The sequence below is a fragment of the Nyctereutes procyonoides genome, unplaced genomic scaffold, assembly GCF_905146905.1.
Source record: "Nyctereutes procyonoides isolate TBG_1078 unplaced genomic scaffold, NYPRO_anot_genome, whole genome shotgun sequence".
Classification (NCBI taxonomy): Eukaryota; Metazoa; Chordata; class Mammalia; order Carnivora; family Canidae; genus Nyctereutes; species Nyctereutes procyonoides.
In genome coordinates, this window is record NW_026575135.1 from 5,914,830 (window position 1) to 5,939,643 (window position 24,814).

At 57.0% G+C, this 24,814-nt stretch overlaps 1 protein-coding gene across 1 annotated transcript in view; it reads right to left on the reverse strand.

The window, feature by feature from the left end:
* Window positions 1–24,814, reverse strand: part of COL27A1 (collagen type XXVII alpha 1 chain) — a 135,756-nt gene that overhangs the window by 99,765 nt on the left and 11,177 nt on the right. Inside the window, exons 3-6 of the mRNA XM_055302226.1 lie at window positions 22,757–24,489; window positions 14,839–14,892; window positions 10,643–10,696; window positions 599–652 (exon numbers count right to left, since the gene is read on the reverse strand). Of these exons, the coding sequence (XP_055158201.1) occupies window positions 599–652; window positions 10,643–10,696; window positions 14,839–14,892; window positions 22,757–24,489 (1,895 nt within the window). The remainder of the gene's footprint in view (window positions 1–598; window positions 653–10,642; window positions 10,697–14,838; window positions 14,893–22,756; window positions 24,490–24,814) is intronic.

Below are 24,814 nucleotides of genomic sequence, written 5' to 3' on the forward strand. Positions count from 1 at the left end.
TTCCTACCTGTCCTGTGCTCCTTCCAGGCCCCTTAACCGGTGTATGAGGGGCGGGGGAGGGATGCTTCAGGGATGAGTGAAGTCCTCTGGGCTAATGTTCTCTTTCCCACCAGAAACTCCTGGTCCCATAGCCCCTTCAGAGTCAGGGAGCCCTGAACCTCTGGCCCGATCCCTTCCTACCTCCTAGAAATCCACAGAACTGTCTGCTCGAACTGACCTCAGAGGGGACCTCAGAGGGAGCTTCCTGGGTGCATGCTACCAAAAAACCTTCTGGATGCCAAGGGTCGCCTAGAGGGCTCTACGGAAATGCAGGACGTCACACAAAAGGTCACTCGCTCACCAAGGGTGTGTCCACGGGCAAAATCTTTTGTCTGCTTTATTGGATGCGCCCCCCAGAGAGTGTACAGGGCATGGCTTCGGGTTCTGCACGGACAAAGCTGGAGGACCTCAAGGAGAACCCCAAACCACGCTCTTCCCTTGCCACTTGTCACACAGTGACCTCCTGCCTCCGTCACCCAGGGGCCTCTGCCAAGGCCTGGCGGTTTCCCTGCTGTCACTCCCCCACTTCCCTCAATGCTGGGGTCCCTGGAAAACCTACCTTTGCCCCATCGAGGGCCTTTCCTGGTGAGAGCCCTGGGTCCCCTTTCTGTCCCTGAAAGAAAAACAATTCTTTCTAGAGTCGTCTAGAGAGGCTACCTCCCCACAACCTCTGCTCAGAGTCCTGTCCCCTGCTGCCATGCCCTCCCACCCGCCCCCCACTCGCACAGCTCCCGGGGGGCCTTCACCAGTTCCCTTCTCCCTGAACACCTTCCACAGCTCCCCACTGCCCGCAGGAGGACACCTCCGAACTCCTCCTTTGCCGTCCCACGTCTTCCAGCCTCGGATCCACCCATCCTCAGCAAACCCGGCTCTCCTTCCAGCGGCCAAACCCACAGACAGGGTCCCTCGCTCCCCGCCAGACCACAGCCCGTCGTCAGCCGTGCCCTGAGCTCCCCGGCTGCCAGGTCCTCGCCCAGGCAGTCACGCCCGCCTAGAAAACCTTCCTCAGGGAGATTCTCCAGGCCATAGGCAGCCTTCAGGATGCAGCTGCACTGTGTCCTCCCAACCAACCAGGAGGTCTCTGGGGACGAGGCCTTGCGTGTGCGTGTTGCTGGGACTGCCCCCAGACTCCTTCCCCTGGGCTCTCAGGGGGCTTCTAGAGACACGTCTAGGAAGAATGCCCGGAGCGCCTGGTGGCTCAGCGGTTGAGCATCTGCCTCTGGCTCAGGGCATGACCCTGGGGTCCCAGGATCGAGTCCCGCATCGGGCTCCCTGCGGGGAGCCTGCTTGTCCCTCAGCCTATGTCTCTGCCTCTCTCTCTCTCTGTGTCTCTCATGAATAAATAAATTAAATCTTTAAATCTAAAAAATTTAAAAATTAAAAAGCATGAATTTCTCATACGCTCACCTTAGTGCTCTATTTACCGAGGGTCAGTGCAGTGACACCCACTTAACGTCCGTGCACAGCCCTTCGAGGTTTGGAATACCCTGGTCTCATGAGATTCTCACCATAGCCTGATGAAGTGGGCAAGGGAGGTGCTATAACCCACCCCATGCACTGAGGGAGACTGAGGCAGGAGGGGAAAGGCACTGTTGAAGGGCCCCAGATGAGGCATTGGCTGAGCTAAGACTTCCCATTCCCAGGTCTGGCGTGAGGCCACGTGCACACGCACCCACACATGCACATGCATGCACATGCATGCACATATTCACACATGGGCATGTGTATACACATCCTCACAGGTGCACACACATGGGCATGCTCACACAAGCACATGGGTGCATGCACACACACATGCACACAGGTGCATGCACACACACTCACACATGCACACACTCTCACACATGAACACATACATTCTCTCACATGCACACGGGTGCATGCACACACACTCACACAAGCACACAAGGGTGCATGCACACACACACGGGCACACACGCTCACACATGAACACATACATTCACATATGCACACAGGCGCATGCACACACACTCACACATGCACACACTTTCTCACACATGGACACAGGTGCATGCACGCACTCTCACACATGCACACGGGTTCATGCACATTCTCACACATGCACACAAGTGCATGCACACACACATATGCACACACTCTCACACATGCACACAGGTGCATGCACACTCTCACACAAGCACACAAGGGTGCATGCACACATACACGTGCACACACGCTCACACATGAACACATACATTCTCACATATGCACACAGGCATGTGCACACACACATGCACATACTTTCTCACACATGCACATAGGTTCATGCACACTCACACATGCACACAAATGCATGCACACACTCACACATGCACACATTTTCTCACACATGCACACGGGTTCATGCACACACACATACACACATCCACCAGCGTCCTACATTTCTTGGTAGGGAGCCAGGGAGATAATGGATGTGACACATGGAAGGGGTGGCTTGGCCAACTTTAATTAGTTCCCATTTGGTTCCTTTCTTCGTCAGAACCCAGCCCTTCCAAATCCTGGCTCAGCCACTCTCCATAAGAAGTCACTGCATTCGAACTGGACAGAGCCTTAAAGAGAGCAGACCTTTCAGAGCCACCTACACGGTGCCCAACACTGTGTCCATTTGTCCTCTTAACACCCGCTGGTTGCAACTCAGGACTAAGACACAGGCTCAGAGGGGCTAGGTCACTGCCTGGTGTGACACGCAGGTCAGAGGTAAGGTCTTCCCAGGTCTAGCTAGTGCCCGCTCTGTCCGACTTCAAAGCACTCGCTTACTTGTTTATGAATAAGCAGCCTGGATGCCTCTCTGGCACTCCCTCTGACCAGATGACAGCTGCCCCAGGCAGGAGAGCCACCCCTCCTTGCCCACTGTGCATCCACCTGGGCCCCTCCAGGTCACTGTTGCAGAATGCGCCCTCTGGGATCTACCACCCTGCCCTGGCCGCCCTTCAAACACACTTTCGCCCTCAGCATCTCACAAGCCCCGCTCCCATGCCTTTTATGTCCATAGTCCAAGTGCAAAGCCAGGCTCAGGGCTACCGAGGATTCCAATGGCCAAAAAAGGGCAGTAGCTTCTCCCCACCCCACCCTCGCCCACCTCGGTCTGCAGCTGGTAGAGCAGCTGGGCTTGAAACACATTCAGGGTGGGCCTTCAACTATCCTTTTCTGTCTCTTTATAAAAGGGGAAACTGAGACCCCAAGAGATGACAGGCTTGTTCCCTTGTCCGGGTCCCTTACCTGAGCCATTTCCATTATTTACGGATTTCTTTCTGCATGCTCAGCAGCCAGCACAGTGCTTGGGATGTAACCCCCGCCCAAGTACAATAGCCACAAGCATAGATTCACATTGAACAACCACTCTGAGCCAAGCTTTGGAGTAAATACAGAGAATACCACAGTGGGGAACATGACACAGTTCATGACTATGGGGGACTCTCAAAGGAGAAACCAGAGACCATCGGTGCTAGCATTTACTGGGTGCTCTTCTGAGCCCTGGACACATAAATTTGTGAGGTATCAACAATCACCATCCCATTTCATGGATGAGGAAACTAAGGCACAGAAAGGCTAAGTCCCTTCTCCAAGGTCATACAATCTGTAAGTGGGACTTAGACTCAGGTAGTTTGGTTTCAGAGCCCAAGCTCTTCACAAATCAAAAACTACCATCCAGTGATAAGTGGAGTAAGGAGGAAGTCAGAGAGAACTTGACCTAGACTGAGGGGAAATCCCTGAAGGGAGTGGCAGCTAAGCTAAGGCTGGAGGAAGACAAGGAGGAAGGAAGATGACAATTTAGCTCCAAGGATGCTCGAGGCACCCCTAGTCAGGTGAAGGTGTGATTTCTGGGATGGAGAAGACTATATGTCTTCCCAGCCAGACTCCTGCAGATTCCCCAGTGAGAGAGGAGGAATATATAAAGTCTAATTAATTGCTTATACATTGGTAAGGATGAGAACCTGGTTGGCAACCCAGCTCTCTAGAATGGGAGTGGGAACTATGTTGAGCTCCTTTTTGCAGGTAGGGTTGGGAAGCAGAGGACAGAGGACTCTGAGTGGCTGAGGTCTAGAGAGGGACTGACACAACGGAGGAACACATCATGAAGGATTGGGAAATTCTGGGCCAGAAATCCCCTGTGTAAGTCCTCCCTAATCCAAGTACTTGGCACAGGGGGTGGCCCAGAGGAGGCATCATCAAATATTTCACTAATGAGCAACTGAATGGATAGAATCTCAAGAGACAACTCTAAGACTGAGATTGGCTCAGACTGGTTTCCTCTGAAGATATCCTGGGCCTCCCACTATCACTACATCATGTGTTTAGAAGTTCCGGCCAATGCAATAGGGCAAGAAAAACAAATGAGACAACTAGTCTTTCAGGAAAAGGAGACACAAATATGTCCTTTTTTTGCAAACAATACAAGTATCTGTCTAGAAAATACAGGAGAACTGAAATATTGTTAAAATCAACAAAATCATCCAGTACGGGGCATGGTTATAAAATAGCCACAAAAAATATAAAAAGATGAAAGTCAACAGTCCTACTCAATAGCTGACATCCAGCTAGAAATTAGAATGGGGCAAACATTTCACTCACAACAGCCACAAAAGTACAAAATTTCTATCCACAAACCAGAGCTCTGTAGGCCTTATGCCATAAAAGCTACAAAAGTTTACTAAAGAGATGTCTAAAAAAAAAAAAAAATGAGAAGATATGCCATAGTTTTAGATAGGAAACTGTAATATTTTAAAACTGTTAATTCTCCACAAATTAATATATACATCTAATACAATTCCAATAAAGATCCCAAGGGTATTTTTAAGGAAATGATTAAAATGATCATAAGGCTCCTCTGACAGAACAAAGATCCAGAAATATTTTAAAAGAACAAGGGGAGGAGACACGGTAAAGATCGTCAATGTCACATAAAACAGTATTTTAGCAGAAAATAGACAAACAGAGCAATGAAACATCTTCAGACGGTCAGGATTAGAGCCTGGTCTATCATATAATAATCAGTAGTATCAAGGTTATTTAATAAATGGTTAACCATTGGGGAGAAAAAGTAAAGTTACAGCCCATCTCATACCCACTCCCCATGAAGATTCATACCAGATGGTTTAAAATCTTTAAGAATACAAATGAAATTAAGAAATAACTAAGGATACAAATGAATACCTATCTGATCATGTGGTGGGAAAGAAATGCCTAAGCATAAAAGTGAAGAATAACGTATTTTACATGTGGGTGGAACCCTCTCCAAACTATCTGACATAAGTTCCTAATAAGTGTTAGCTGTTATTTGTTAGTCCCCCCAAAAAAAAAAAAGATAAAACTTTTATTTGTGAACACCGTCATGAATACTCTGAATAAGCAAATAAACTGGAACATACTCATAAGGTGGACGAGGGCTGCACAATCTTAATATGTAAATATAAATAACTGTACAAATCCATAACAAAAGACAGCATTCCAACCCCCAAAATAAACAAACTCATAAATGATAAGATACAAATGGCAAACAGATGTAAGAAAAGCATTCTTCCTCTAGCTGGTCAATGAACTGAAGTGAAAACAAGGATAAATTATCTTTTTAAAACAGCCTCTGCTGAGGCTAGCTAGCTGCAGCATGAACTGCCTCAATCTTTCCAGAAGGCAATTGCTAATAAAACAAGTAAATACGTAAAGCACTTGTTTGCAGAAAATTTTAAATTATTCATATATGTGTATGTGTGCCTGTAGGTGTATATACATCTGTAGCTTTCTGGGCGTGTGCAGGCATTTTGATTAATGTACGTTATATATGTGTATGTTATCACACGTATATTATGTTACGTATATGTTAAGAAATCATTCTGATTTCTTTATTTTGGTTAAAATGTTACTTATGTGTAACTCATATCTAATGTCTATGTTATATACGTGTGTGTACGTATGCATGTATGTTACGTAATCCACAGAGGAAGGCCACAGAGATAGTGAACAAACTTGCCTTATCGCCAAAAGTACCTACAGGCTTTGGGGTTGGGCAGTAGAGGATTCAAATCCTGTCTCTGACACTTGTCAGAAATGTGACCCTGGGCAAGTTACTCAGCCATCTAGACCTTCATTTTCTCATCTGTAAAATGGGGGTGATGCCATCTGCCCTACAAAGTATGCAAAGCTCTGGGCCAGTCCCTGGCCCAGTCTTCAAAATGCACTCAGTGCTCATCACTGGGCAGGGCCACTGCAGGCCGCTTTATTCTCTTCTTGATACTTTCTGGACTATTCCATGTTTTCCTTAATGAGCCTGCCTTACCTCTGTCATCAGAGGAAGGGGAAGGGGAGGCTGGGGCCTGACAACCCTGTAGGCTTTCTCCATCTCGGCCCCCACCAGCTCTGCTAGCAGCCACCTAGATCACCAAGTCTGCTCCTTCCTGTCCACCTATTGCCCCTCACCCCTCCGACCCCCCCAATCCCAGTGCCTGAGGGCCCATAATAATCCCGGGTAATTCACTGCAAACTGAGCAGGCCACACCGGGGACGGAGCGGCTGCCTGCCAAGAAGAGTGGGGCCAAGCGCCTTATCCTCTGGCATGGGCAGCAGTGGTTTTCCTGCACAGCTGGAGCCCCACTGGCCTCTGGCCCAGAGCCCCTCACCTGCCCACGGGCCTGCATCCCACCTGTCTGCACCCCAGTCCAGCGTCAGCATCCCCAGCAGCGCAGCCCTAGACTTCCCTGCTGGCTGCCCGCCAGGCCCTGCTTCTCAAACTGCTCGAGTGGCCTCTGCAGATCTCATCTGATCATGTCACCTCTGCTAAAAACCTTGTCGTGTTTTCTTGTTGCTGCTGGGATAAAGTCCAAATGTCTTTCCACCGCCTACCAGGGCCTGCTCCCCTCCCCACCCTCCTGCCCCTGCGCCCCTTTGCCTTGTCATCTGCTGTACTTTAGACCTTAGTCCAACCCATGTGCCTTCTGGGAAAGTGCACCTCACCTCCTAGATGGGACCAATCCACCCTGTGTTAGGCATCCGAGCGTCCCATGCCTCTCTCATAGAGTCCGGGTCATGGCATAATTCTACATTTATTGGTGTGATTAGCTTGTTTCCACAAGGGCAGGGACTGTCCTTGCTGGGGCCCCAGTACAGGCCCACCCGGCTGGTGCTGCAGCTGACCCTGCTGTAGCACTGCCACAGGCCAGCACTGCTCTAAGTGATTCGGTTACTCCTCATGACAACCCAAGGGGGCAGTTACTCTCATCGTCCATTTTCTAGATAAGGAAACTGAGGCACAGAAAGTTGAAATAATGTATACTCAGCGCCAAAGAACCAGGAGGTGACAGAGCTGGGGTCTGAACCTTGATCACCTGGCTCCGGAGCCTGTGCTCTTAACCACTGCCCTTCCCCGCAGCAACAAGTGCAGGCCGGTTGGCGACATGAATCAATCCCATGAGTCAACACCGAGCCTCCAAGGTCAGCCAATGCCGTCCTCCCAGGGGCCTGGCTTCTCTGCCTCATTCTCAAGTCCTTGATCTCGACTCCATGTGGGAGGTGACTCTCCCTCTTCTTGATGGATTTGAACATGGGAGTACGGGTCTCTGGCAAGTGGGCAAAGCCTTGGGGTCTAGGGCGGGGGGGGGGGCGGCGGGGAGGGCAGGTCGGGCTAAATAAAGCTTGGCTCTGGCCTGTAGCAGCCCTGACACGTGTCTTCCAGCAGGCAAACTCAAGAACCCAAAATACAGTCCTGCCACTGCTGGTCACCACCGGTACCAGGTAAGTGACCTTGGCGTCTTTGCGACCTCAAGAGGCGTAGAGTCCTTCCTTTGCTCTTCCTCTCCCCCTTGAGCCTCCTCAATCCACTGGTATCTCCCATCCCTCAGTCCTTATCCCACAAGGCCATAAGCTCCCAAGGGTCCCATGAACTCACTGAAGCAAGGAGTGCACAGTGACCCACCCAAAGTGGGGGCTCCTGCCACCTGGGCAGACCCTCCTGTTCGGCTGATTTCTCCAACAACACATAGTCGGTGCCCATAAACATTTGCTGACAGAAGGACATGGCTGGATGGATGCCCCCCCCCCCCCCCCCCCGCCAGGGGTTGCTCTAGAAGGCAGCATCATGTGGAAGAGGAGGAGCCAGCACAGGGCCTGGGGGAGGCCAGCCCTACGATCCCATCAGGTCACCTCCTTGGTCCAAGGGGGATCTGGGACACAGTGAGGACCCTCTCCCCACAATCACCCTCTGGTGCAGATACACAACATTCCCTTCCAACCTCAGCTGAGGCAGGAATTCCATCCAGGGAGAGTCTCTGTTTTAACCTTGTCCCGGCGATGCCACAGATCAAGGGCAGCCCAGGACCCAGCCGGCCTGTCCTAGGGCCACTGCTCACCCCTGGGCTGCAGGCCAGGTGTCAGGCATGACTTTTCCCCCTTGGAGTTTTATGCAAACACGAATGGAAGAAGCAGGCTCCCGTTCCAGTGTATTTTTTGGAGCCCACACCTTATCTGTGATACCCAGAAGCGGGCTGGAGTCCTGCCCAGGAGAGCACGAGTCTACACATCCCTGCTACATGTGGCAGGAAGAGGAGTCACCTGCTAGGTACAAGCCTCGCTCCCCACACCCAGAGAGAGCTGCTTCTCAAGATGGAAGGAGAAGCAGCTAAGGGGCCCCCTCCTGCCTCAGCACATCTGTTGGCAGGATGGGAGGAGGCTGCGGGCCAGACCGGGGCTGCCGTGGGCCTGGGGCCGGGGCCCTGCAACGTGGGGCCGGTATGGACCGGGGCAGAAGCCAATGGACCATCTGCTGCCACAGAAGCAAGGGATCAATCTGGAAGCTGGGAGGAGTGGAAAAGAATGGGAGGGAGCGGGAAGGACCGGCCAGTCCCAGAGCCAACCAAGAAAGGCGTGTTCCCGAAAAGACCTGACAATTCCCAACAGCTGTGGGTCCTCGGCATGGTGATGTAGCCCATGGCCCGGGAGGCCTGAGGCCTATGCGGAAGTCTCCGGGGGGCTGCCTCTCCGCCGGGCCCACGGGGGCGGATCCTGGGGCGGTCTCCTGGACAGTGTCCTACCGCGCCCGAGCCTTAGTGCCCCATCCGTATACGGGCACAGCATCTCCACCCATCCCTTTAGGGCTTTGTGGGGATCGAATGAAGACAAGCCACATAAAGTGCATGCAGAGTGCATAGGCCCCCAGGAAGGCCCAATATAGGGTGGCTTCCCGGAGGACGGCCATGCCTTCAAACGCTGCACTAGTCGCCTTGTTAAAACCACAGCACTTCCGGGCAGCGGCTTGGCCACTGGGCACCCGAGGCCTCTGGGCTGGCTTTGCAAGGAAGGCCCCGGGCCCAGCCCCGGTCGTGTGTGCCGCACTCCCAGACGAGCCGGTGGGCGCCACGGCTGGCCTTTGGGGGCTGTGCGACCAGTCAGTTAACGGCTTTCCCTAAGCCGCTCAATCTGCACCACGGGCTTAGCAAAGAATGGCCTTGGACCTGGCCACCCTGGTTACCCGCACAGGGCAGGCTGCGCCGGGCAGCGTCCTAACCAGGAGCCCCTCTGCCCTCCGGGGCCTGCTTCCCGCTCCTTCGGCCCAGTCCCGGCGCTCCTGGCTTCCCTGGCCCTACAGCCCCTTTCCCTGCTCCTGCTCCCCCAGCCACCCCTGGAGACCTCTCCCCATGGCCTCAGTGCTGCCGGCCCTGCGGCTGCTCGCTCCGAGCGCGGCCTGGAGAGCCCTGTTCGCCGCCGGAGCTCCGGGCACACAGGGGCGCCCCGGGGACGGAGTTCCCAGCAGGCATCGGAGCACTGCTCACTCTGGCCTCTGTGGTCTCATCTTAAAGTTACCTGGAGCACCCCAGGAAGGCTCCCTGGGGCAGGTGGCATCCCTGTGCTGTCGTCTCCCCAACCCCCCCCCAGGGCCTCATCTCAGGCTCCTCAGCACTCTGTCTGCCCATGAATTGTCTCCACCTGGCGGGGCTCCCGGTTTCCCGGTTCACAAATGAGCATCCTCGCCTTCCTCCTCTGGGGCTCCTGGGTTGAGTCACCAAGGCTAACACCAGGGTGTCACTGGTCTCTTATCTCCCTACCTCCCCTCTGCACCGTGAATGCATCCGCTTCCCTCCTGCCCCTCCTCCCACACCCCTCAGCTGGCTGGGCTGGCCTCATCCCTCCCCGGTACCACCCCGGGGCCTCCCTGCCTCTGCTCTGGTCCCCGCCTCCAGTCCACGTGCACACGACATCCAGCGACTGTTTCCAAACACGACCACGTCCCTCCCCAGCTCAAAAGATGACATGCCTCCCAGGGTTAAGTCTTAAGACCCAGGAAAATCTCTATCCCTAGTCTGACATTCAAGGCCTTCCCTACTTAGCAGCAAATGACCCTCATTCCTCCTCTCCTTTGAGGGTTCTGGGTTCCAACTGCCCTTCTCTCTCTAATTCCCTACAACCAGCTTCTGCAACCAGAAGCTCCACTCCCGAGTCCTCACTGTGTCACAAGCCTGGCTCTTGGGAGGCGCTCAGGGAGTGCCAATGGCACCGAGGGCCTCCCACCAGGAGCCCCTAGGAAGCACCCCAAACATAGCCCCAGCCCAGCCCCTACTGCATGGCCCTACCTCCAGACCCCACAGCAAATACTCACCTTGGCTCCGGGAGGGCCAGGGAGGCCTGGGTTTCCATAAGGCCCAGGGGGACCCTGAAAGGGAAAAGAAATGAAGAGGTAAGGGAAAATGGGGGTCATTCCCCTTCCCACAGCGATGCCCAGCAGGTTCCTTCCACCTGCTGGTCTGCTCGCCTAGCCGAGTCTCAGCAGGGCGGCCACGGCGGCCCACCTCCAGGGGGGACCCCTTGATGCCTGGCCCTGCTCTGAACACTTTCCGTGCATGACCTCGTTTTATCCAACTAACCCACGAGGTGGGGACTGCCATTCTTCTGATTTTGAAGATGAAAAGCCCGCACTCAGAGAGGGCGAGAGCTTTCTCAGGCCACCCAGCTGCTAAGGGGCAGAGCTGGAGGTCAACCTCAGATGTGTGACTTTGAAACACAAGCTCTCAACCTCTGAATTTTACTTTACAGCCTCCCCGCTCTCTCCCCCTGGCCCAGCAGCCCTTCCCAGGCTGGTTCCCTGGGGATACTATAAAGATACTACAAAGCCATAGGACTTCTCGATTTTTTAAATTGAAGGTCAGATCTGTAACCCCGTGGGCCACACGGAGTTATGTCAGATGCAACCTTCCTTGACAAATTCTGTTTCCGCTCAAAGCTTCCGTCCCCCGTGCCTCACCACTTTCACCTGTGCCATTCCCAACATCTGGCGTGCCTTTCTCAACCATCCTCTCCAGCTGACACCCCTCCCATCCTTCGAGGCCTGGCTCAAGTGCCACCTCCTCCCAGGGCATCTCCTAAGACTTCTGCCTAAAGGAACTTCTCCCTTTCGACTCCAACTGGACTGTGCTGTGAGCCTTTGGAGCAGAGAGCCCAGTGAAGGGCGTACTTGGCGTCTTCTGAACAAGGGCCCCAGCCCAGCCAGAGAGCTCTCCCTTAGGTTCCTACAAGCTCTGAGCTTACGAGCCCTCCAGGGGCCTTGGAGCACCTAGGAGGACCTGGCTCAGAGAGTCCAAGAGTCTTGGCTAAGTCACACAGCAGAGAGGTGGCCAAGCGAAGGCTGGGACCCAGGCCTGTTGGCTTTAGGTCCGGGGCTTATTCATGGCATTCGATTTTCCCAGGTCCTATCTTCCTGCTATAGAACAGCTGGAGCCTGTTATGTCTACTTTCCCCTGCAAGGGCCCTGGGTTAGAGTCTTGCAGCCAGTAATATAAACAGAGCCCTAAGAGATGGGTAATTCCTAAGAGTCTTTGTCCAGCAGGAATACTCTGGGGCATGGGGGGCGGGGAGAGGCGCCCCGAGGAGCCCAGTGGTGCCCCACCACCCCAGCTTCTAGACACACTGCCCTCGTTCCTGGCCCCTCTTGACTCATCTGGCTAGCTCTGTATGAACTTGCTTCCTTCCTCCCTCTCGGAGGCCAACTTTCCAGCTGCAGCCTGTCACATTCCAACCCAGGCACCTCCCTCTTCTCGATGCCTGAACAGGGACCCTCCCCTTCTCCAAACACGTTGAAAAGGAACAGGGTTCAGAAGCTCACTGGGCCTGGGGGATTGATAACGGTGTCACTGGTGGCTTTCCCTCTAAAGGAACCCGCTCCCCGGCCCTCTCCAGGGTTCCACCAAACACGGTCTCCCGGCACACGGATGTGACCTGGAAGCGTCAAGACCTGGGACCAGCTGTGAGCAGCCCCCCTTCCCCAGCCTCACTCTCCTCAACAGTCCTATGAGTAACTGGGACCCTGGTGGTCCTAGGAATCTGGAAGACCTCAGATGCTCATCCCAGCCCAGGCTCCTGGGGTCTCACCTCAGAGCTCACCCCTGAATTGGTCGTTAAATTGGGTGGGTGTGTTTGAGGAGGGGCCCCTGACCAGCACTCCAGAAACAGGCATGGGCTGTGGGGCGGCCAAGGGTGGCTGCTTCTCCCCAGTTGGGTCCCCAAAGATGGCAGGCTGGAGCGTTCGGCTCCCCGAGCTGCAGCGTGTGAAAGTGGGGGCTTCCTGCTTCCCCGCCCCCCTCCCCACCTCTCCCCAGCCATTGCCTTGCAAAGAGACGGAGCACATAGTTGACTGTGAGCCAAGCAGACCAATTCTATGAATGCTGCAGCCCAGAAAGCCGGGTAAGGGGAGGGCCCAGGGATTCCCCATCATCCTTGCACGGGCTGGGGAAGTATGTGGAGGTGGGAAGGGGCATGCCACTGAGCTTTGGGTGACCTCAGGTAAGGCCCCGTCACTCCCCGAGCCCCAGAGCCATCATTCGTGCAGAGAGGAGCTGGGATGGTCTACTCTTCGCATTCTACTATCTCTGGAATTTTATGATCTATGGAATTTCCAGCCTAGAAACAGGATGATGGCGGGGGTGGCAGTGGGGGGGGGGGGGAGGAGCACACAGAAAGCCTGAGAAGGATGTCAGGAGAGTCATTCCCTCACTCATGGAATTGCAGAGCTGGGAGGAACCTTGGAACTATATTTCCAAGGAAATGCCTTGGGAAATCCTGGGCGGACCCCATGCTTTACAGATGGGAAACTGAGGCCCAGGGAGGGAAGGGATTTGCCTAAGATCACACAGCTTCTGGGGCGGGGTGGAATGTTGTTAACTCCCAGACCAGAACTCTTCAGCAGCCATTTGCCTGGCACCTGTTAGGTATCAGGTGAGAACGAGAAAGAAACAAGGCTTGGCTCTGGGCTCATTCAGGTAGAGAGAAAAACCAGCATAATCGATGGTTAAGAACATAGGTTCTGGGGGTCAGACCGTCTGGGTTCAACCCTAGCTCCGGCATTCACTCTCTGGTTGACTTTGTCCAAAATAACCAAACCTTTCGGAGCCTCAGTTTCCTCGCCTATAAAATGGGAACAACGTTTTAACCTATTTCTGGGGACGGCTGGGCAGGTGGGATGAGATCATGCATAGGCAGCTCGGCCCACAGAGTGCAGCAGTCCGTGTGAGCTTTTTGGAAAGTGAGCCACACCAACCATTCAGAGAAGCAGATAACTCGGTGGGAGGGGTGGGTGGGGAGGGAGGTGGTCATTAGAAAACGAGGGGGCATTTGATCTCAGCAGGGGATGGAGGAGGAGCTTGCAAAGAAGGGCAGGCCAGGTCAGGTCAAGAGGACAGCCTGAGCAAAGGTGCAGAGGAGGAGGGAGGAGTCTGGATGGGCAAGCTGCCTGCTGAGTCAAAGGGCCTCATCCTGGTCCCAGGCTGCAAGGTCCTGTGGCCAGCAGGATCCCTGGTACCTCTGTGGTCCCCAGCTCCGGGTATGTGCTCCATGGAGACTCTGGAGCCAGGAGGAAATGCCGCTTCAGAGAGCAGATTCCAGAGCCCTGGGCCCAGAGAGCACAGGGCCAGGCCTGGAGTAATTGCATAACCAGAACCATCCGCTGGGCTCCGAGCTAAAAATATGCCCCAGGCAGCTGTCTCTGCCAGAGCCTTGCCAGGCACCCAGCGTGGGAAAGGCTGATTCAGCCTGGGCACAGGTGCCAGGCGTCATGGGTCTGAGCCCTCTTAGGAAAAGGACAGATTTTTCTCCAAGAGGACCCCCAAGGGTGCCGGCATACGGTTAAGAGCCTCGGTTCCCATCTTGTCTCTTCCATTTCCTACAAGCTCGGTTTCCACCTCCCTAAAACGAGAATGATTATCCTGGCCCATGGGGGTCCCGGGAAAGAGGGGCTCAAACAAGGCAGCACAAGGCGCCGTGCGAGGCATCACACAGAGGAGTTACTTTTCACACCAAGGTCAGGCCAGCCCGTCTCAGCCGCGGCGGGCCTGCGAAGCCATCCTCCCGCCTCTGATCAACCCTCTCAGCATGGGGAGCTCACCCCCTCCCTTGCCCGTGTCGGCATCCCCACCCCAGGGTGGCCCTGCAGAGATGGGAAGATGGATACAAGGGTCGTGTCCTGCCAAGCCAGCTTTTTTTTTTTTTCCTGTACAAACACTGAGGAGCATCAGCTCAGGGGACGTGGTCTGCAGAAACCCCTTCTCCACTCCAGGCTGCCAGCTTGGTACCCGCAACGGACACCTGAGACCCTGAAAGGGGTGGTTGCTCTCCTCCCATGCCGTGCCCGTCCACACAGAGCCCCCACAGAGCCCTAAGTACACTCCATGCACGAAGCGGAAAGTGGGCGCCCGTGAGGGACAGGGGACAGCGTGAGGACACGCAGCGAGGCTGGAACTTCAGGGGCAGTGGGATACAGGACAAAGAGCCAGCCAGGGCTCCAAAGGACAGTGTGTGGTCACTTACCCGCGGCCCCCGTGCTCCGGGGGGTCCAGGGAGCCCAGGCAGCCCAGGGGGACCCTGAAGGAAAAAGCAAGAAGACAGAGTCAGTGCCAAGTGGCAGCAGAGAATGGGTCCAAGCAGTCATTCAACAAGCCTGTCCAGCTGGGCGTGGACCCTCCATGGCTGAGAAGAGGGGTCCTCTGAGGTCCCTGCCCAAGGAAATCATGCTCTTTGGGGCTCTCAGGCCTGTGCAGCCCCTGCTTCTTGGTCTTGAAGTTTTCATCTTTTATTACTCAGCTAACTTACCCAGGGTGCCACCTCCTAAGGGCAGCCTTCCTCCTCCCTCCCCCAGGTTGAGTCAAGTCCCCTCGTCCTCTCTATTTTCAAGGCTCCTATATTATCTGGGGGGACTGTCTGCCCAGAAGCCTGGGTCTCCCACTAGACCATGGTCTCCTCAAAGGAACTAATCTCTCTCTCTCTCTCTCTCTCTCCCCACAGGGTTCAGGTAAATGTTTGATGAGATAAGACAGAAAGAGATCTCAGAGCTCAGCCAAGCTCTCTGCAGCCCCAGAGCCGAGAAGGGACCTGTCCAAGGTCACACCAAGCATCTCGGGGCCGCGGGGAGGCAGCGCAGCATACGGGGAGGGCATATGCAAAGGCTTTGCACACACAGGCCCGGGGCCAGACCCCGTGCTGCCACTTGCCGGCGGGGCTTGGGCAAGGTCCTTAGCCAGCCTGTGCCTACCAAACGGGGGAAGTCATACCCTCTTCACGGGACTGTCGCAAGGACGAAATGAGAGGCGGTAACCGCTTAACACAGCGACTGGGATATAATCGTCACTCAGATGTTCCCGCTCTCCTGGTGGTCACAGCCTGGCCCAACCTTCATCGCTGCTCCCTGAGAACCTGCAGCAGCCCCCTCACTGCTCTCCCCACCTGCACCCTCTCTCCTCTCCCCTCCGCCTCCACGCAGCCTGGTTCATCCCCCCCCCCCCCCCGCTACACCACTCAGTGGCTCCCTATTTCCCACAAGAGAAAGGCCGAACCCTGCCGCACGCACGCAAGCGAGGCAGCCAAGCCGGACTTCCTAAACGGAGGGGCGGAGGGGGCTGACCTTCGTTCAAAATCCCAGTTTTGCCACCTGACAGCCGGGCACTCTGTGCAGGCCCTTGGGCCAGAGCGCCCACCGCGCCCCTCCACCGTGGGCGCCCCCGCCGCGGCCCCCGCCACCCCGCGGGGCTACACGAGGCTTAACGAAGCGCGCGACGTGAAGAACTGGACACGGGAGCCTTCGAAGGAAGCCTGGCTTTCGAGGATGTGTGAGGCCTGGGGAATTCATTTGTTTCAAAGAACCATCAACGAGATTCCAGGTTTCCTGCCCGGAGTTAAAAATCAGTGTTGAAAACCCAGTACGGTTTGGCTGGTAATTAATCCAGATCTCACGCTGGGCAGCCTGGTTCACAGTTCTGGCCTGTGAACACCACGTGCTTGCTCGTCCATGAATAAAAATCAGAAGAGAGATCCAGACAGGCAGATATAGGCGCCGAGGCCCCGGGGGCACTGGAGAGAGCCCGGGCTGCAGGCAGGGGGGGCTGCGTGCCCTCAGGCAAGTCCCAGACACCTCCGAGCCTCCAGGGACCTCGGGCCAAACTGGCACCTGTCTTCCCTCCATCCAGAGCCCAGGGGTGGCAGGCGGGGGCCGGGTGGATGTTTGTACTCGGCCCTCTGGTCCCGCAGGTTGGGGATTCGGGGCCAGGCTCCTCCCCGCTCCTCCCCAGGGCGCCGTGGAGTGCGGGGGACCCGGGTTCACCCTGGGCGGCCTTCCCTCTCTCAAGGGTAAAACGAGGACATGACGGCCCCTCGCTGACAGATAATCTGTAAAAAGTGCTAATCCCGGGCCTGGCACACAGCTAATGCCCCAAAAGTTAGCTGTTGTTTCTGTGAAGCAAGCTCCTGGAATCTCCCCAGCGCAAAATTTTAAACCACCCTCCTCGGCATCTGTTTTTCAGGAGGAGCAGAGGTTTCCCTTTCCGGAAGGCCCTCCCTGGACCTGTTCTTCCAGGTGACCCAGAACTAAAGGGAAATGCAGGGGCTTGGGGCTAAGCATTACTGTGGGTACCATTACCATCGTGAGCCCTTTGCATCCGTGAGAAACCTAAAAGCGCCTCAGAGCCGCAAAGTGACTTGCCCCAGGCCACACAGCTAGCAGGGAGAACCAGGACGAAACCCAGGACTTCTGAGGCGTCCTCCTCCCCGGGGCTACGTAGGTCCTGACGAGGTGTGCAACCCTGGCTAAAGCTCTCCACCCCACCCCCACGCCCCCGGGGAGGCATCTGAGGAATGAGCATCCTGGAGCCTTCCCAACACCGGGCCCTTCCTGACTTGCAGGGTGGTGGTGACTTCTTCTCCAGTCCCCTGGCAGGAGAGGAAAGGAGGAGACCGTGCATGCCCATCTCACAGAGAAGAAGGCCAAGGCCTGCCTCGCGCTCAGCTCCAGGGAGGGACAGGCTCCGTGAGGCAGGGCTCCCTGGGGGACCCCGGTCGGGCAGCTGCCGTGGAGGCCTGGACACTCCCTCTTGGCAGTCCTTCTGCCCCAGAAACAGGGGCATCCAGGCTGGGAGTCTGACCTCACCCACAACATCTGCAGAGCAGACTCCAAGTGCCAGTTGGGACCCGCGGCCCGGCCTGGTGATGTCAGTTCGCAGCCCGGCCCCCAGCGGCAGGCCCGGCCAGGCTCTCCTCTGCCCACCCGGGGGGCTGGGGCTCCCCAGCTGCCCGGCTGCAGCCCTGGGCCCAGCTCTTCCCCGCTCAGTACCTACTTTGTTCGCTGGCAGACGAGGGTGGGCGCCCCCTGCCCCCTCTCGCCTGAGCCGAGACCCTGCCTGTTCTCCACGCAGTGGAAAAACGTTGCCATTTCTTTCCAGGGCCTGAAGCCTGAGCGGGTGACTCTGGGATGATTCACGAGGGCCGGGGTGGGATTTTCCACTCCACGCTGCAAACAACGGGGCCTCTGAGAGGGCCCAGAGCAGGGGGAGGGGAGGGGAGGGCAACGGGGGCCACAGCCCTGCTAGGGGGGTTCAGGGTGGGGAGAGGTGCATGAGGCCAGGGCTCGGGGCTCACACAAACAGAGCCATGGAAACAAGCAGGTCGGGGCTCTGGGTTTCCCCCCGAGGGTCCTGGCCAGCGACAGCCAGACCTTGGGGAACCCCAGCCCGTGGAACAAGTCCACCCTTGTGTCCAGCCGCACAGCCCGCCTGCCAAGCCCCGCAGGAAGCAGCAAGTGCTGGCGGGCACGGCCCTTGGCAGCCAGCGGGGACGTTCCACGGGCCTACCGAGGCCGGGCCCGCGTGTGCTGCTACCTGCACGTGTCCCTGTGCCAGGACTTTCCATCCCTGGACCTCTGCTCAGTGCCTGTGGCTCGACGGAGAGAGGCAGGGGACCTCGAAGGGCCTTCCCACTTCTGACCATCTGAGCAGCCCCCATCCCCAGTTATTCCCAAGGGTAGTGCTCAGGGCTCTGGGCCCTTTGGCCCAGTCTCTGTCCTCGGGAAGGGCCTCAGGGGCCAGGGCTTCTCCGTGTGGCCTGCACAGGTTATTTCATCTCCCTGCACCTCCAGGCCTCAGTTTGTCCAGCTGGAAAACGGGGCTCACACACCCAGCTTCCAAGAGAACATGTGAGGGTGCTGGCTGCTGGCTATCCTCCACTTGCCCCCCAGAGATCGTGTGCCCTGGGAACCCGCCTACAGGCTGCAGCCGCACACTCTCTTGCTCTCTGCTCCTCGCTGGGTCTGGCCAATAGGAGGTCCCAGCAAGAGACGGACAAGTGGGAAAGAGGGAGTGGGCAGGGGCCTTCTCTCCAGGCGGGCTGCAGTCCCCCCTGCAGTCCCACCGCAGCCCCCCGGAGCCTGCTGTTCCCACTTTAACTCTCCCTGGGTTCTGGTCCCAGTTTCCCTCCCCTTGTACTTTCAGGTCAAACCTGTGTGCATTGTGGCCACTGCCGGCTCCTTTGATGCCGTCCGCACCTCTGTAAATAGCCCTTTCCCTGAACTCTTCTCAAGTACCTGGCTCCCACCCGGAGCTGCAGGACGCAGCACGCAAAGGGCTTAGCCCAGAGCCCAGCACGTGGTCGGAGCTCAAAGACAGTACGCCAGAGACAAAGCAAAACACCGCCCCCACCCCTTCTCCTGGGTTCTAGATGGGAACTAGGGTAAGGGGTGAACTTCTCAAGATGTAGCCCCAATTCCAAACCACCAACGGCGTGAAGGCCCTCCTGGGTCCAGACACTCCCAGTGCTCTTCGTGCAACAATCCCCCCATCTCAACCATCGGCACATAAATCAATAGTCACAGCAAACCACTGGGACCAGCTTCCCTCATCTCAATCTGCACAACAACTCTGGAAAGGTAGGTAGGACCCTATGCCTGTCTCACAAAGGCAGAAACAGAGGCTCAGAGAGGTTAAGTGACTTGCCAAAGGTCACACAGCACCTGGAACCTAGAAGGTACTCCATGCACGTTTGCGGGAAAGGATGAAAGGCTGGCTGGATAAGGGAGTGGTTCAAACCCAGGTCACTCCAAACCCAGTGTGAGCTGTTACCCTCCCCACGGCCCCGTGACCCGCCAGCAGCAGAGATCTGTGCAACCTCAAGGAGCTTGGCCTGGGAGTCAAGACAACCTTTTTTTTTTTTTTCTGTAAAGATCACATTCCTTCGTTCATCTCGCAGATAGGCATGGAGCATCTGCGGCAAGCCAGGCCCTCATCCGGGTCTTCCTGAGGTGACGCTTGCAAAAAAGTGCAAGCGAGTGCAAATGCCAGCGGCCTGATCATGAATAAAAAGGCCTTGACTCGCCTCCTCCCAGGCGTGGGGCTTCTGTGCAGCTTCTGTGCAGTCTGTGAGCTGCAGCCTCCCCGCCCCTTCTCACCCAGGGCCCAGCTCAGCTTTTCCATGCTCCCCCCCAACCCCGCCACCCCGCTGCTGGGGCTCCCACAGAGCTCCCTCACTCTGTGGCTACAACTGCTGGCAGGCCCGGCCCCGAGCTGTCTCCGCCTCTGCCCGCCCATCTCGTGCCCCTCAGACCCATGCAGAACCCCTCAGACCCAGCCACAGCACCTTTCTCTGGCTCTGAAAGGTCCCACAGCCCCAGAGAGGGGAGACAGCCCCTAGGGAGAGGAAAGAAGTTCCCCAAATCACCCGGCCAAAACAGATCTCCGAGGGGCCCTGGAGATCACCCAACTCGCTGCCTCACGGGAGATGGGAGCTATTCTTAACTTACATTCTGCAGAACCAAGGCTTAGCGTGGCTCAGGGCCATGAAGCTAGTAAGGGGTGGGGTCAGAACTGGAACCCAGGTCTGCAGGTCCCCAGACGGGGGACAGTGAAGGCCCCTGCCCGGGGCAGCATGGCTCCTGCTCTGCTGGGGCCAGATCCTAAATGTATATGGGGATCGGAGGCAAATTAAGAGGGCCCGGGAAGAGCAGGAGCCCTTGCCACTGCGCTGAGAGGCACCACTTCAATCATGTGACTTCTGAAATCCAAATGACCAGTTTGTCACCTGCCACACAGTGGGCCGGAGGAAGCTTCTCAAAGTTTTCTGGGTTCCTATTGGAGTGAGGCTAAGCTCCAAGCTGAGGGAAGGTGGGATTAGGAGACAGGGTGGGCACGAGGGAGGACACCACTGGAGCAGACTGACATCATCCCTCTTGCCCTCGGCCCTTCAGGGTTGGAGGAACGAGAAGAGCCAGTGGCCTCTCTGGAAGTCAAGGACCCAGAATCCTACCCCAGTCCCTGCAAGAACATGCTGCATGCCCGTGGCCAAGTCTTTTGTCCCTCTAACTAGTGTCCCCTCATCTGTCAAGCAGGGGTCAGCATACACACCCTGCCCTCCTGAACCAGGTCCTGGGAGGTCCTAAAGGAAGGTACCACTCATGGGACTCATACACGTGGTGGGTACAGAAACAACAGATTCTTCAGACATTGAGACGTTCCTCTGAGGCCATGGACAGGCCCTGTCACATCTATGAGGCCCCCAGCCTCCTGGCCCTGAGCCTTAGGATCTCAGAGTGGACACTCAGGGGAGTGGGATGGAATGTGCCGGTCTTGGCATCTGGAGCTGGGGCATAAACCTTAACTCTGCCTCCTACATGCTGTGTGTGCCCTTGGGCAAGTCCCGGCCCTTTCTGGGCACTGTCTCCAGGCTCCTCACCTGCCCAGCGAGGAGGGCTGAATGGAATGACCCCTAAGCACCCATCTACCAAACAGGTTGACTCCAGCACATTCTTTGATCATAGAGAAGCTCAAGAAGGAGATCTAGAGTGAGGCCTCACCCCTGCCGACCCACATCGCCAAACCCCAAGGGGAACGCACATAGCCTGGGCCTCCTCCAGGCCCAAAGGCAGATTCTCTACCACTCCTGCTCCAGGTGTGCCGGCTTGGACACGGCTGTCGTCTCTCCACCCCACACACAGCCTTGGGAGGAGGGGTTCACCTCCCCTGGATGGGGCGGAGACCCTGACCCTCACACACTCTCTTGGGGGCGGGGTGGGGGGGAAACAATTCACCCCCTTTCGACCTCATGGCCAGTGACCCCAGCATCCACACAGCTTGGGAAGCTGAGCTGTCAGGGCTCAAAGGCACCTGGTGCCTGAGTCAGGCCGGGCAGGCTGGAGGGGTGATGAGAAGGGGTCCTTCTTTTCCTTGCTCCCAACTTCCTGCCCTGACAATCTCACAGCACAGGACTCGAGCAGAGCGCTGACATAATTGCAAAGCAATGCATACAATTTCCATAAGTTCTACAATATGGTTATAATAAAAACGGGCTCTCAGTCCCCCTGGAGACAGGCTGAATAAATATTATTCCTAATGATTATTAAAACTCATTAAGTGTGTTTGTAAGGCCTGGGAATTCCCAGCATCTGCCACCGTCTCCACATTGTAGGGGAGCCTAACCTCAAACACGGAGCCTGGTGGAAAACCTGCCCTCGGGGAGGAGAAAAACCGCAGGGTGGTCATCTCCAAGGCAGGAGCACGGAGCTGAGGCCTGAGCTTTCTGGAAACTCCGTCCCCTCCATCCCCTCCATCCCCTCCCTGCCCCGGTCGAATTGGCCTCCAGCTGCAGAAAAGGTCGTTGTCCCTGGAGACAGTCCCAGGCATGCTGGAGGCCCCGGCCCTGAGAACATCTCCTGCACGTGGAATGTTCTTTCTCCTTCCCTTGACCGTCCAGGCCCACTCTGACCCTCCTCACCCCAAATCCCTAACAGAGGCCACACTCCAACGTCTAGAGGAGCCAGGCAGGTAAAATAAACGGGGGAAGGGACTGGGTGGGGGAGACCCGATCGGGAGATGTGGGGTCCCGTCTGAAAGGGCAGCTCTGACCGGGCCGCAGGCCACGGGCTACTGTAGCTCTCCCCCTTCCAAGAGAAGCTGGTCACCAGGCCTTTTATAAGAAATCTCTCACATTTTTAAAATGTTAGTAACTTATTAAATATTTTTAAACAATGCCGCGTGTGCCAAACAAAACACGTTCAGGACTACCCGTGGGCGACCTTTGTCCAAAACTCCCAGACTAGCTGGTGGACTCGGGAGAGCCGAGCTCTGGAGACTGCATGACGCGGGGGACAGTTAGTGGTTTTCCTGAAGCCACTTGACCTTCACAGTCAGGGTTAGCAAACAATGACCCGGGGCCTGGGGCCAACGCCAGCCCAAGGGGTGCTTTTCACCCAGCTGTGGCCACCAAACCCAGGGCTGCCCCAGTGCCCCGTGGATCACAGCAGAGCGGGCGGTCACGAGCAAGAGGACGTGCATGCGAGTGGAGGCCCTGCCCAGACGCACCGCCCTGCTCTGGGTCGCTTCCCTGGGTCAGGCCTGGGCAGCAGTCGCCACTTGCCCTAACTGCCCCTGCCACCCCCTTGAGCTCCAAGCAACATGCACATCCCAACCCGTCTTACCGGCAAACCACAGTCTCCCTTGGGCCCTGGAGGTCCCATCAGCAACGGGAAAGGCGTGGGGCCGGCCAGGTGGAAGAATGGATAGCTCTGACTTGTTGGCCAGGCACTGGAGGACAGGAATCGCGCGGGGGCCAAGGCGGGGGCCGGGGTGGTCGGCCGGCTGGGCCGGGACGGTCTGGGGCTGGGCCTGGTTGTTGGATCATTCAATGGGACATCCCTGGCTGCCTTCCCAGGTATGAGGGGGACAGGCTTCCGGGGGTTGCTCTTGGGTCTGGCTTTCTTTGTGGCTTCTGATCCAGAGGGTTTCTTGCTTCTGGTGGGGGCTGAGCCAGGAGCAAGGGTGGGAGGCATCGAGGTGGCCAGTGGAGCAATCCTGGAAGAGCCAGGACGGGGGACAGGTGGCAGGGACAAAATCGTGGGTTGGGGAGGCCGGTGGGCGCCGGTGCGGGCAGGGACTGGCTCACTGGCATGACTGCTCATCTTGGCCACGGTCTGGCCCACCGGAAGAAAAGGCTTTTTGGGGGAGCCAGTGGCCAGAAGGAGGGGCCGAGCGCTGGGTAGAGGAGGTCTGGGCGTGACAGGGGTCCTCTGGATCGGCTTCACCGAGGGGCGGGAGGCTTTGGCAGGAAGTGGGTGGGAAGTGGGGGGCACTGGCTTCTTGGTAGGTGGGGCTGACTTTGCGAAGGAGGGCTGAGCTGCCTTCGGGGTGGGGTGGGGATTTTTGACAGGGCCTATCATAGAAGGAGAAGGGACCGAAAGCCTGGTCGGATGACTTTTGGGGATCTTGGTGGCCATGCTTTTCCGCAACGGCCGGACAGGTGCAGTGATGGTGGCAGGAGAGGTGGGGGGCACAGGAGGAAGCGCTTCACCGGCCGACAGCTTGGCAGGTGGCAGCGGGGTGCGGGCTGAGCCCCTGGCTGCAGCTCGCTGGCGAGGGTCTGCGGTGCTGGTCCTTAGGGGCTTGGCGGGCACGGCAGGCACCACAGTCCCCCAGGGGTCCCTGCTTGCTGGCCGTGACCCCAGGGTTGGCGCGGCAGTGGTCAGGTTCTCCAGGCCTCGCAGGGCAAGGTCGGTCTGGAAGGTGAAGGTTGTGCCCGAGTCTCGGGGAAGGAGGGGTCCCAGCTGGGGCCGGTACATGTCGGCCTGTCCACACTGCTTTCTCAGGTGGGTACAGTAATCGGGAGCGACCTGCGTCACGGGGTAGATACTGAACTGGCACAGGGCACCTTCAAACTGCACCGCGTGGGGGTTCATCTTCCCGAAGAGGAAGGAGCCCTCGGGGTCGAGTGCCGGGTCCTTGTGGAAAGGCAGCGGGACAGGCACCCGGCGCTGCCCGCACGCCGTCACCAGGGTGGCGGTGCGGCCCCGGAGCTCCAGGGCGAGGTGATGCCAGCGCCCGTCGTGCATGTCGAGGTCGAAGGCCACAGAGCGCCGAGGCCCCAGGTGGAGGACCGTCTTGCCGGGGAGGAACTGCAGGCCCAGCTGCAGCTTGTGCTTCCGGCTGCGGACGGCAAAAAGGAAGGCATGGTTCACCCGGTGGGAGCAGAGGCTCAGCACCAGCGCCAGCTCCGTGCCCAGGGCGGCGGGAATGACGGCAGCCGTCGGGGCCTGGAGCCGGGTCCGCTGCGTAAAGATGAAGCCCGATTGGAACGGAATGACCCCCGGGGGCGGGGGGCTCCGGCCACCCCCTGCCTTTGTCCAGCTGAGGCCCAGCCGCTGGAGGACATCCACATCTGCAGAGGGAGGGCAGAGGGGGAGAGGGGACGGTCAGGGCCTGCTCCCACCCCAGAGCCCTCCGGGTGCACAGCCCACCCCCTGCTCCCTGGGGCCCCGAGCGCGGCCGGGAGCGCAGACTCGGAGCCAATCCCCTGTCTGGCTGAACGACCCCGAACGTCCTCATTATAGGCACAGACCCCGCAGCCAGACTTCCCCAGCTGACTTGTGACTTCAGTGCCTCGGTTTCCTCATCTATTAAGTGGGATAACAGGAGTCCCAAACTCACAAGGCTGTCGCGAGGAGTCGATGAGCTAACACGCTTGAAAACAAGTGCCCAGGGGA